This window comes from Coregonus lavaretus, assembly GCF_964263955.1.
Source record: "Coregonus lavaretus genome assembly, chromosome: 8".
In the NCBI taxonomy this organism is placed as follows: domain Eukaryota; kingdom Metazoa; phylum Chordata; class Actinopteri; order Salmoniformes; family Salmonidae; genus Coregonus; species Coregonus lavaretus.
The window spans coordinates 37589366-37603190 of NC_139995.1; the positions used below are offsets into that span (position 1 = coordinate 37589366).

At 42.1% G+C, this 13825-nt stretch overlaps 1 protein-coding gene across 1 annotated transcript in view; it reads right to left on the reverse strand.

Moving 5' to 3' along the window:
- Positions 1 to 3818: 3818 nt before the first annotated feature.
- The window catches only part of LOC311134040 (RNA-binding protein Musashi homolog 1-like), a gene marked incomplete at both ends in the record, with an annotated part of 28356 nt that continues 18349 nt past the window's right edge, over positions 3819 to 13825 (reverse strand). Inside the window, 8 exons of the mRNA XM_084167646.1 lie at positions 3819 to 3857; positions 4289 to 4443; positions 4772 to 4828; positions 5194 to 5250; positions 5843 to 5923; positions 6385 to 6502; positions 6624 to 6706; positions 11502 to 11550. Of these exons, the coding sequence (XP_084023772.1) occupies positions 3819 to 3857; positions 4289 to 4443; positions 4772 to 4828; positions 5194 to 5250; positions 5843 to 5923; positions 6385 to 6502; positions 6624 to 6706; positions 11502 to 11550 (639 nt within the window). The remainder of the gene's footprint in view (positions 3858 to 4288; positions 4444 to 4771; positions 4829 to 5193; positions 5251 to 5842; positions 5924 to 6384; positions 6503 to 6623; positions 6707 to 11501; positions 11551 to 13825) is intronic.

Sequence of the window (13825 nt, forward strand, 5' to 3'; positions counted from 1 at the left end):
GGTATGGGCAACAGATGATGGCAGGAGAGAGAGAAAACAGCCAAAAGAGAGAAAAAGAGAGAAGAGCCACAAAACGACCACCAAAGACAAATGGAAAGGTAGGACAGAGAGAGATAAAGAAATCTCAGGCCCCCCCAAAAAACTGCGAAAACAATTATGGCCAAATGACCTTGGACCCTGGAGCTTCAGGGATGGTACAGGAAACACTACACAGGACAAATCCCACTCAAAAGACGAAAAAAGGGTAGAAAATCATACTTGGGAAAAGGAACAATGGAATAGCCAGTGAAGGAGTAGAGGTTGTCAAGCTTCCCGGAACTGTGGGAGAGGTCTGAAGATGGTAGGTGTGGGATGGGGCGTGAGGAGGACTGTACCCCCACGCAAAGAGCTGACCTCATCACCCTCCCTAGGCAAGAGAAAGGAGGGAGAAGAGAGATCAGGACCTGACCTAATTTGCTGTGGCTAAAATTAATCTCCCTCTTTCTCACACACACACACACACACACACACACACACACACACACACACACACACACACAGTCAGACAGGAATCTCCAGCATCCCCAAATGACAGTTTGGTAACTGTACAACACTGTTTTCCCCACACTCACAAACAACATTTACTCACACTGCAATCAATTTCACAAGGGTGAATAGCCAACCCTACTGCTTCTGTTCCAGCCCACCTTGAGCACACCTAGGTCATGTTCAGTAGGCACGAAACGGGACAAATATACCTAGTAAAAATGTTCCTTATTATTATTATATGCTTTGTGATACTTCCAAGGTCAGGAGCGGTGCTGAAGTCCTGCCAAAATATATGTGCTAATGCTGCCCACACATTTATATTCTCCTCCCACTGTAGTAGGGCTTACCAGAGGCTAGTCCAAATGGCATCAGTCCCTGAGAGTGATGACACAACAGTCTAGATGACGCCGTAGATAAGCACATGTTGACATGTCATGGTACCTGTCCTGCGGGATTAAGTTTACATCAAGTCTCAAGATTACAAAAAAGAATTGCCAACACTGTGACCCAATAATGCATTGTATGACTTTCTATAGGACAACCCTCAAAATACATTAAGGGTATAAAAGCATTTACACAAAAATACATTTTCAAGAATGTTTGTCATTTCTCTCCTTTTTTAAAATGTTATACCTACATTTATGGAAGCAGATTCATGCCAAAACAAATACAAATTTAAATTAAAGTATTTGTTTTGGCATGAATCTGCTTCCATACAACTCAGTCTCAAATGCTTAGAAAAACAAACAGAACCACAATCTCAGTGGAATTCTTTAAAATAATTTATTAGGAATTGTAAAATTGACATTTCCAGAGGAGAAAAACAAAAAAAGAAATACATATGACAAAGCGGGTGGGGAACAGTCCAAATCAAAGTTTAGTTACAGTGTTGGTAAAGACCTTGGAGCTTTAACAACCAAGGCCTTTCCCGACCCTGAAGAAAGCATTAACACAAACAAAACAAAAAACACCAGCGTCTTAAAAATCACTGAATCATTTTTGTACATGGGGAACGAAATCGTACAAAAGAAAAATATAGTTTATTTTTTGTTCTGAAAATAAGTCTTAATGCCATGGAATTATCAATACTCATATTGCTATTAATATCATTATTAATTCTAAAATAAAAAATAACATTGCTTTTTGTAAGTTAAAAAGTTACAGTGTTCGTGTCCAGCAGTAGTTTTGTATAGTGACCCAGCCAGTCGGAGAAGGGCAGTACTAGCCAGTTTAATATGGGAGATTCTTGTTTAGTGGAAGACTTTGTGGAACATATACAAAATTAATGTGATTTTCATTTAAATAGCTTTGTGACACTCTGTCTCCTCCTCCCTTCCAGCTACTGGTCTGTGTACACCTCTTTCTGTACTGACTGGGACAGAGGCCCTATTCCATTTTGATTTATCTACCCCTAGTCCCTATGATCTGAAAGGACACATAGGGTGCGGGGTGTTAAGACTAAATGGAACCAGGCAAAGATATCAGTACCAAAATGGCAGTCAAAAAATGCATCTCAACTATCGAATGTAGCTAGTTCCATACTTCACCTCACTATTGTGCGTGTAAACATACTCACACAGAAACACACGTTCACACATAATGACACACGCACCTTCAAAAGTAATCAGAGGACAAATACAACCATGATGTAATAGTATTTTAAGAGTCAATTGCTTTGTTAAGTATGTCCTTCATTTGTTTCTACGGTCCATATGACCCGTACATTGAACACCAAGAAAGAAAGAAAAAACATAATGAAGGAAAATAGCGCAAAATATACTTAAAATAGCGCAAAATATATCCCACCAAAAAGCTGTATTAAAGCCCACCCAATCCCCCTTAACCCCACCCATGCACCCTCACCATAGCCAATAAAAACAGGGCCTCATTTAAGTTGTTCCTCATCCTATCATCTGTTCCAATTCAAATTATTCTGAGGGATACTTGGATGTCATGACAATAGATCTAGAATTACAAGAATGGGAATCCCCATTCAAGTAATTATATTTTTATGTTAATGTCACTTGATAAGACTGTGCCTTTAAGGGGCCCGATTCAATAGAAACAGGTTACTGGCACAAATAAAAAACAACTCTGTTTCTAGCGCTGTATGACGAAATGCAGATTTGGAATTCACACACTACCAATAATAAATGTTTACAGCAAGACATGGAATGAAACTCAACTGCATGTAAATTCAAGCATGTTCTCTTGTTGTTACTTTTGGCTAATCTCTGAAACCAATTTCTAATGAATAGGATCTTATCATTCCGTCTTATTTACAAATATCATCTAGTCTTCAACCCTGCTCATGCATGTTGTTGGCCTAAACACTAAACAAATGCTTAGGGGATAGCCACTTTCAATTAGAAAATGACCTGCCACTGTAGAACATGTTGTAGCAGTTAAAAAGACTTCCAGTTAAAATGGCGCCCGAATGGTTAATAGTAACCTTGCCTGCCAATCAAAGTAACCCCCCCCCCCCCCCAAACTCTATATACAATATTTTACAGGAAGGAAATAAAATATTCCTTTCTAAACCAATTACGGAATAAAATACCTTACCGATTATCATCATTATTATCATCCCGTTCAATATTAATAACAATATTACAAATGTTTTGTTTTTAAAACTATCAAAATATACATTTTTGTTTTCTTTTCATGTTTCCTGTGACACATTTGTTAAAAAAGGAAATGACATCATTTCTTTGTTCTTCCACTGTTTAAAATGGGTTAGGTACTCCTTTTGACAAGGAGACCCCATCCCACACACCATTTCAGTTCTCTCTACCCCTCTCTTCTCCTCGTTCTCTCCATCTCACCTCAGTAACACATTAAAGGGAGGTCAAAGGAGCAGACAATACATCAAAACATTGTGATTAAATAAAAATTCCTCAAATATAAATCAAAAAGAAATCTGACAGAATCTGTGTTTGCCATGAGCGCAACCCACAATCATTGTTTTCACATTAATTTTTCTGTCAGAATGATATTTTAAAAAAGAAACAGCATTGGAATCTAATTAAATAAACCTACGTGAAGGTAAAGGATAGGAGAAACAAGGGACTGAGAAGAGGAAGTGATATTAGTACAGGACTACAGGATACAGGAGTTTAAAATATAAAATAAAATATCTTCTTCAGTCGGTGGGTGGAGTCAGGGGGAGCCAGGGGCAGGGATTGACCTGTGGCTGCCAATCAGATTGTGCCATGGGTAGGCACACAGCAGTTGATTGGCTCATCAGCAGAAGTGACCTCCTTCCGTGTCCGGTGATTGGCTGAATCTGCTCAGTGGTACCCGTTGGTAAAGGCGGCGATCAGAGGACCCTGAGAACGAAGAGAGACACATACTATTAGAGACAGAGCAGCTGATAGATATTTTGAAATGAAGAAAGGAGATGATCAACCAAAATTGCAAATAGTGCATTGATTTGTCATTATCCAATTTGCACTTCAAATCGAATTTTGGCAGCTATACACTTCCATAATCCACAATCCCTGGTTTCCCCTAGCATTAGATACATGCCATATGCCACTAAGCGGGCTCCTTTAGTCTTATAGATCCCTCTTTGCGATATTCCAACCCTGGGTCGTATTCATTAGGCACCAAAAGGAACAAAACAGACTGAAGCAGGGAGGGACTACCTGAACTTGTCAAATAAGAAATGCTCATTTTCATTTTCCATTGCGAATCATTTTGCTACGGTGTGCCCTAATGAATACAACGACCGTGTTCTGTCTCGTTGATAGTGACGTACCCCGAGACTGTGGCCGAATCCTGAGTTGGGGCCAGGACTGGCTGCGCTGAGATAGCTGCTGACTGCTGAGTCCTGACTAGCTGCTGCATACAGGTCAGCCATTGGCCCAGGGCTGCTGGTGCCCAGATAGCCTGCGTTACGCGACTGGGTGGAACCTGAGAGTGAGAGAGAGAGAGAGAGAGAGAGAGAGAGAGAGAGAGAGAGAGAGAGAGAGAGAGAGAGAGAGAGAGAGAGAGAGAGAGAGAGAGAGAGAGAGAGAGAGAGAGAGAGAGAGAGAGAGAGAGAGAGAGAGAGAGAGAGAGAGAGAGAGAGAGAGAGAGAGAGAGAGAGAGAGAGAGAGAGAGAGGAAAAGCGAGAGAGAGAGGAAAAGCGAGAGAGAGAGAGAGACAGAGACAGGGGAGAAAGAGACAGTCAGTCAGTCACATACACATGGACGACAGATAGACACACACAAACAGAATGATGAAGGAGAATGATCTTTACCTCTCATAGCAGCTGCTGCTGCCGCTGCCATTGGTCCGTAGGCTGACAGTGGAATGGCTGAGGGCCAGAGGAGAGAGGGACAATTTCACATATGTCTTCTTTTACCTCTACCAGTATGTCACCTTAACAGTGTTTGGCAGTGTGTGAATTTAGTTCACCAAACTATTAATTGTCAGGTAGTTGACAGTTTTAAAGATGGTGAAACCATTCAAAAAAATATCCAAGCCTAACATTGCTGCAGTCAATTCCGTGATCATCAATATTTTTTATTTGTTGCAAAAGTTGTGCTTATATTAAAGTTAGGCTTGAACCCTTCCCGATTGGAAAAAGGAGGGCCATACACCATTCCGCCACAGTCTAGCACTGTTGCCTTGTTAATAACGAGAAAGAGAGCTGCTTGTAGATCTGGAGGAGTGACTGACCTGTGAGCTCAGAGGGGTGGGGTGATGTCAGAAGGGGGGTCCTCTCTAAATGGAATTCTAGAACAGCAATGTCAAGAGAGCGCATTTTTAATTACATACACCATCCGCGTGTCTATTGACACACACACACACATGAACATGTGCACACACAAACAGGCACATAGGACAACACACACAAGAAAGCAATTTACAAAGGAGAGACTACAGGCGAGAAGGGTGATAGGGGGAAAGGAGAGGAAGGAAGAGCACTGAGGGGAGAGTGGACATGAAAGAAGGATAAAATTAGGTGATGGGGAGGGAGATAGAAGTACAGCACATTTTAACAAATGGCAAGATGACATTTACCGTGAGAGGGGAGGAGAAGAGGACCGGAGAGAGGAGGATGACAAATCCAAAATACAACTCTCTGAAATCTACAAGCAGCCAGAGACTCTGCCATATGTGCTTATACGTGGAGTAAAAAGTGTAGGTGTGCGTGTATATGTTTGTCAACGAACATAAAAACAACATCAATATGTATCTGTTACGATCACTAGGCCAATGCATTGTTTCCTAGCCAGTTCTTTGGATGAATAAAAGACTCAAGTCGTATGTACGTCTGTAACTAAACCTCTACATAAATCATTGTGACAGAGAGTGATGCTCATACCAGGGAACTGGTAGGTGTATCCAGGAGCGATGCCAGGGTAGCTGCGGCTAGCGTACGTAGCTGCTTGGAAGCCTGGGTAGCCTGCGAAGAGAGAGACAAACAAAAAACCATCAGGATATGGCTGAACACAGCTTAAGGAGATGCTAATGCATTTATATTAGACCTCATGTAGCATGTAGCAACTAGCACCATAACTCAGTACCATGCTGTTGCCATAACTGTAGGTGGAGCAAGAGACAATGACTTCACTGTGGGCCATGGCATACTTGAGTCCCACTGAAACACCTTCCCCCACTTCCTCTCCTCCTATCTCTTTAGCCCTGCTCTCCAGTACTGCTCCTAAATTCATAAAGCTTCTTTAAGTAGGAGTGTTGATCTAGGATCAGGTCTCCCCGGTTATATAATGTAAATCGTATTCATTGTGAATTAAAAAAGCAAAACTGATCCTAGATCAGCACCCCTACTCTGAGACGCTTTGTGAATATTGTTCCAGAGTGTTTAGCGGCGGCTAAATGACCGTGTTATTGATGTTCTGTTCTTACTCAGCATGCCGATCCCCAGCATGAAAGCGTCCATGCCGTAGGGCATAATCCTGGCACGACCTCGAGCCGTACCCGTCGGTGACATCACTTCCTTGGGCTGGGCTTTCTTGCACTCCACCTGGAGAGGAATGCAAATTATTTTAGATATTCTGCACATAGACACAAACGCTCCTCGCCATCAACACTGACACACACACACTCGCACATACACATACTGTACATGTTGTCCACATACATACCATTTTGTTGTTGATTTCGTGGAAGTGGATCTCACACACTTTTTCCACCATGTCTTCATTCTCAAAGGTCACAAAGCCAAAACCTGAGGGACACAGGAACACAGACAGACTGCTTTCGCTTTCCACTATGGCCATATGTTTTCATTTTCTATCAAACTGACTGCAATCATAACTTCACATGTCCAGTTCTTCCAGGTTAGGGATCACCAATTAAGAAAAGGAGATGAGGGGAGGAGGCAAGGGAAGAAAGTTAATGATTGGGATGCAGCCCATTTAACTTTGCCCTCTTCCTATCCTCATTTACACTTCTTTCCTCTCTCTCCCTCGAAGCATATTATAACGTTTTATTTGCTTTCATCTATTCAATCGCTTTCAGATGACAGAACAAATAGGTAGCGGAGACTACATCAAAGTATTGAGACTCACCTGGTCTCTACCCCTCTACATCACCCTCCCCTTGTACTGTCAAATAAATTGATATCGACTTTGCCACTTCAGCATGCTTTTGTGGAACAGTCGATGCCACGCAGGGCTACGGGCCAAAAGGTTGAGGGTTTGCCGACCACTACAGACGAGCTCACTCGCTCTGCCTGTTTCATTACACTACGATCAGAGCCGGCTGCAGACAATGATCAGCTAGGGGGAAATCAGATTTTCAAAATGTTGATGCCATGTAATATGTATATAAAATATATGCAACGAATTTTCCACCAACAGGGTTCTGTACCAATGCACCACACAACCAATAAACAAAGCATACCAACTTCGGGCACTTCAATATCATAGTTTGCGTTTTCAACACCACAATAAATAGACTGTATCAATCTCAAACAGAAAATCCATCCCTCCCTACCATGTAGGTTTACCCAGTAACGAAGGCTTGGCCTGACAATCTCCGAATGTCATTAAACTTTTTGGTGTTTTGTAACAGATGTCTCTTTCCATTTATCAATTGGCCAATGCACAGTCTGGTTTGATTGCTTGATTTTATTTGTCAGTAAAAAAAATACATATATACACAAAGTGACCAGGATTGCACAGTAAAGTCGGGGACTTATTTCCATTGTGGTCCCGATTTTTTTTTTTCTTCACATAAATACATATACAATTACATAGATACAGACACATTACAGAGCTATAGTTGAAAAAAATGAGGGGGGAGTTTAAGAACAATTCTTACAAGCTTGTTTAGCTGGTAGCTTATTCTTTAGATGTTTGGGGCTGCTGGTGAACCATGATGTGCAGGCATAAAGAAGTGACACCGGACTAGCACACTTCCCAGAGTCTTTAGGGTGTCTATAGCTAGGTTTCCATCCAATTGGTGACAGATTTTCATGCCAATATTCTAAAATCTTCATAAAAACAATATGCCATTTCAGAGTTTCTTTTAGGAAAATTTGGCGCTGGACAACATGACAGGGAAGATTTTTAATTTACTGGACATTTGAGAAATGTAATGGACATCCATTTGCATTCAGATACAACCTGGCGCAGCAAGCGCCATCAATAAACGAGGGATGTTGGCCAAATGAGCCACATTTACGTGTCCTTAAAAACAGCCTATAACAAATTACAAAAACACTATTCTATGTGTTTCGATGTGCAGCATATGCAAAACTTGACAGCCTATTTTTGGGGTTTTGTTTAGGCTACTTTTCTAAAACAATAATTGTCCACCTCATGGTTCAGCTGTCAGAGATTTGAGCACTAAATGTATCAGGGCATTGCATGCAAAGGCTTAGGTGTCCACTGTATGATATTCATATTTTAATAAATATATACTGTAATATATATAGAAAGGAAAATAAGCTTAGGCCTAACCCCAGATAGATAGAGATATGCTGGTGGCATGCTACGACATCGACATGTATTTCTTCATGTCGGATGGCTGCTATGTCTGCTATACAGATATAGACATACAGAAGGAGGCTAATTCGTTACATTTCGATCAGAATCTTTGGTAGGCTTAAAACAGTCTTCCTCATCTCAAGTTCAACTGTCTGAGTCAGTTGGAGCGGCGATGCACACTGCCTTCATATCATAGGCCTGCAGTAGCTAAAGCTTACTAATAGCCATACCATACCAAACCTTCACAAACATTTCTAACCTTTACTAGGGTAATATCAAAAGTAAGTCAAGCCATTGTTTATAGAGAAAATACAAGCATAAGAGCGAATGTAAACCAGGGGAAAAACACACTACCCTCCCCTGTGCCCCCCCAAAAACACACAGCCCTCCCCAAAGCAAAATAAAAAGTTTGACAACCATCCCCTATTTTGGACCACCTCTCCCCCCCAGTAAATTTAGATCGGTCCCTTACCTGTCCCTTCTCCCTCCCCCACACTTCAGGAGGCTGTGCCCTAACTGTCAATCTGTTGTCGTGGTGAAGGGGGATGGTGTGGAGTATTAGGTAAGGTTTTCGCCTGAGCTCCGATTAAATGAGCTGACCAATTAACCCAGCTCCTCCCTTCTCACCTCCCTTTACTTATTCCTCCCTCATCTCACCTCAGATGTCTGATTCACATTATAGGGCCAACCTGACCTGCACTCTGCTAGCTCAGATATTTTATTTTCAGTCCTTTCCAGCATGGTTCCAGCAGCTATTGTGGATGTGTAACCAGCTCAGCCCAGTACAGTTCCCACACATTAAAATACTGTCAAGAACATTGAATGTGTATCAGGATTAGTCTGTGTTTATCTATACAATGTGTGAGAGTCTGATAATGTGTGTGTTATTTGTTTCAGCATAACATTAACTTTTGCACCAAGAAACCCGCTAGTAAGGTCTGCCAATTGACCTGAGAGAATATTATCACATGTAGCCCTTTCCTGCAGTCAATGACTAAAAGCACCCTCTTTGGCCTCATGGGTGGAATGTTATTAATATTTTTCATGATTTCATCATTAATAAAAATAAAATTAACTGACGAAAATCTGGTGTTTCTATGTCAAACAGTTTTGTCATATTTCAGTCTTCTGTGATGTACAGTACCAATCAAAAATGTGGACACACCTACTCATTCAAGGGTTTTTCTTTATTTTTACTATTTTCTACATTGTAGAATAATAGTGAAGACATCAAAACGATGAAATAACACATATGGAATCATGTAGTAACCAAACAAGTGTTAAAACAAATCAAAATATATTTTATATTTGAGAATCTTCAAATAGCCACCCTTTGCCTTGATGACAGCTTTGCACACTCTTGGCATTCTCTCAACCAGCTTCACCTGGAATGCTTTTCCAACTGTCTTAAAGGAGTTCCCACATATGGTTAGCACTTGTTGGCTGCTTTTCCTTCACTCTGCCGTCCCAAACTATCTCAATTGGGTTGAGGTCGGGGGATTGTGGAGGCCAGGTCATCTGATGCAGCACTCCATCACTCTCCTTCTTACACAGCCTGGAGGTGTGTTGGGTCATTGTCCTGTTGAAAAACAAATGATTGTCCCACTAAGCCCAAACCAGATGGGATGGCGTATCGCTGCAGAATGCTGTGGTAGCCATGCTGGTTAAGTGTGACTTGAAATCTAAATAAATAATAATAATAATATAATAATAAATCACAGACAGTGTCAACAGCAAAGCACCCCCACACCATAACACCTCCTCCTCCATGCTTTACAGTGGGAGCTACACATGTGGAAATCATCTGTTCACCCACACATCGTCTCACAAAGACACGGTGGTTGGAACCAAAAATCTCAAATTTGGACTCCAGACCAAAGGACACATTTCCACCGGTCTAATGTCCATTGCTCGTGTTTCTTGGCCCAAGCAGGTCTCTTATTCTTATTGGTGTCCGTTAGTAGTGGTTTCTTTGCAGCAATTAGACCATGAAGGCCTGATTCACACAGTCCCCTCTGAACAGTTCATGTTGAGATGTGTCTGTGACTTGAACTCTGTGAAGCATTTATTTGGGCTGCAATTTCTGAGGCTGGTAACTCTAATGAACTTATCTTCTTCAGCAGAGGTAACTCTGGGTCTTCCATTCCTGTGGTGGTCCTCATGAGATCCAGTTTCATCATAGCGCTTGATGGTTTTTGTGACTGCACTTGAAGAAACTTTCAAAGTTCTTGAAATGTTCTGTATTGACTGACCTTCATGTCTTAAAGTAATGATGGGATCCAGTTTCATCATAGCGCTTGATGGTTTTTGTGACTGCACTTGAAGAAACTTTAAAAGTTCTTGAAATGTTCTGTATTGACTGACCTTCATGTCTTAAAGTAATGGACTGTCGTTTCTCTTTGCTTATTTGAGCTGTTCTTGCCCCCCCCCCCCCCCACCTTGTAACAACACAACTGATTGCCTCAAATGCATTAAGAAGGAAAGAAATTACACAAATTAACTTTTAACAAGGCACACCTGTTAATTGAAATGCATTCCAGGTGACTACCTCATGAAGCTGGTTGAGAGAATGCCAAGAGTGTGCAAAGCTGTCGTCAAGGCAAAGGGTGTCTATTTGAAGAATCTCAAATAATTAGTTTAACACTTTTTGGGTTACTACATGATTCCATATGTGTTATTTCATAGTTTTTATGTCTTCACTATTATTCTACAATGTAAAAAATAGTATAAATAAAGAAAAACCCTTGAATGAGTAGGTTTGTCCAAACTTTTGACTGGTAGTGTATATAAAGTGTAATATTGGGATGCAAACTCAAAATGGAATACATCTCAACTCTATATCTGACATGGTACAGGTGTCTTCTTTTTTTTAAGCCCATAACCATGTGTGTGAGTTGTAAACTTTTGTTCCAAAGTAGATTTGTTTAAGACTACCAAGAATCACTATGTGACCCTAATTTGGCCCACCATAGTAAAATGTTAATTGTGTGTGTGTGTGTGTGTGTGTCGGCTGGTGTTTCGTGGCAATACCTCTGTGTCTGTTGGTGGTTTTGTCGAACATGAGCATGGCATCATCGACCTATGAGAGATAGAGAGACACAACCAGTTCACAAACACAAACACAAACAGACCCCACAGAGCCCCAGGACAGCAACACAAATCATGAGAAAACAAAAAGATAATTACTTTAAACATTGGAAAGAATCAACAAAAACACAGAGCAAACTGGAATGTTATTTGGCCCTAAACAGAGAGTACTGTACACAGTAGCAGAACACCTGACCACTGTGACTGACCCAAAATTAAGGAAAGCTTTGACTATGTACAGACTCAGTGAGCATAGCCCTGCTGTTGAGAGAGGCTGCCATCGGCAGACCTGGCTCTCAAGAGAAGACAGGCTATGTGCCCACTGCCCACAAAATGAGGTGGAAAGCTGCACTTCCTAACCTCCTGCCAAATGTATAGAGACACATATTTCCCTCAGATTACATAGACCCACAAAGAATTTGAAAACAAATCCAATCTTGATAAATTCCCATATCTATTAGGTGAAATACCACAGTGTGCCACCACAGCAGCAAGATTTTGCACATTGTTACAACAATATACATAGCCAATAATATAAGAATTTAAATGTCTATATTCTTTTAAAACTTTTGTGAGGGTAATGTTTACCGTTCATTTCTGATTGTTTATTTCCCTTGTTTATTTCCCTTTTTGTTGATTGTCTATTCCACTTGCTTTGGCAATGTAAACACGTTTCCCATGCCAATAAAACCCTTTGAATTGAATTGAGAGATGAGCTTGGACACCACACACACATGCACACAGACACACACACACGCAGACAGGCCATTACACAGCATGGGGCTTCATTGTCCCTCCTTCAGGCCTGTCCTTTCGAGCAAGAGAGGAGAGGGGGCCAACAGATGGAGAAAGCAGAAGGGAGCAAGGGGGGTGACAGGTGACAAAGGAGGAGGAGAGAAAGAAGGGGGGACAGGGGAGAAGAAAAAGAGTGTGGGGGAGGTAAAGAGAAAAGAGGAGATTGAGAAGAGATAGGAAGAGGCAGTCCTTCTTCTCTGTGAAGTTAAAGAGTCACTGTTTAACTCACTCCCCAAGTTCTACACTCTTAGAAAAAAAGGTGCTATCTAGAACCTAAAATGGTTATTCGGCTGTCCCCATAGGAGAACCATTTGAAGAACCCATTTTGGTTCAAGGTAGAACCCCTTTGGTTCCAGGTAGAACACTTCTGGGTTCCATGAAGAACCCTTTCCACAGAAGAACGACCAAAGAACCCTTTTGGAACCCTTTTTTCTAAGGGTGTAGGAGGGAATATTCTCTCCCCCTCTCTCTCTGTTTGGTAGGGGGGGATAAGCTTTTCATAAACTCTGTGTCCTGTTCTCTCTTTCTTCTCCTCTCCACAAAGTTTACTATTCCCATGGAGACCCTGTAAAGAATTTCAATTAGGAGAATTTACCCTCCTCTCACTATGAATAGAACTACAGAGGGAGAGAGAGGGAGAGAGAGAGAGAGAAGTGTGTGTGAGAGAGAGACAAAAAGAGGGGTGGGGGGATGGAGAGAGGGGGACACCGTTGAAAAAAGGGCTTAGAGAGAAGGCAAGAGATAGTTCAGGACAGAATAAAGATGGGAGGGGGATTGGTGCATACGAAAGTGTGGGTCGAGAGTGAAAAGGATAAAATATTTGGGGGAGAGAGAGAGGATTGGATGGACAGAAAGACAGACTGAGGGAGAGGCAGGGAGAGAGAGAGGGTTGGATGGACAGAAGGACAGACTGAGGGAGAGGCAGGGAGAGAGAGAGGGGGTTGGATGGACAGAAGGACAGACTGAGGGAGAGGCAGGGAGAGAGAGAGGGGGTTGGATGGATGGACAGAAGGACTGACTGAGGGAGAGGCAGGGAGAGAGAGAGAGGGTTGGATGGACAGAAGGACAGACTGATGGAGAGCCAGGGAGAGAGAGAGAAAGAGGGTTGTATGGACAGAAAGACTGAGGGAGAGGCAGGGAGAGAGAGAGAGGGTTGGATGGACAGAAAGACAGACTGAGGGAGAGGCAGGGAGAGAGAGAGGGTTGTATGGACTGAAAGACAGTCTGAGGGAGAGGCAGGGAGCGAGAGAGGGTTGTATGGACAGAAAGACAGACTGAGGGAGAGGCAGGGAGCGAGAGAGGGTTGTATGGACAGAAAGACAGACTGAGGGAGAGGCAGGGAGAGAGAGAGGGTTGTATGGACAGAAAGACAGACTGAGGGAGAGGCAGGGAGAGAGAGAGAGTTGTATGGACAGAAAGACAGACTGAGGGAGAGGCAGGGAGCGAGAGAGGGTTGTATGGACAGAAAGACA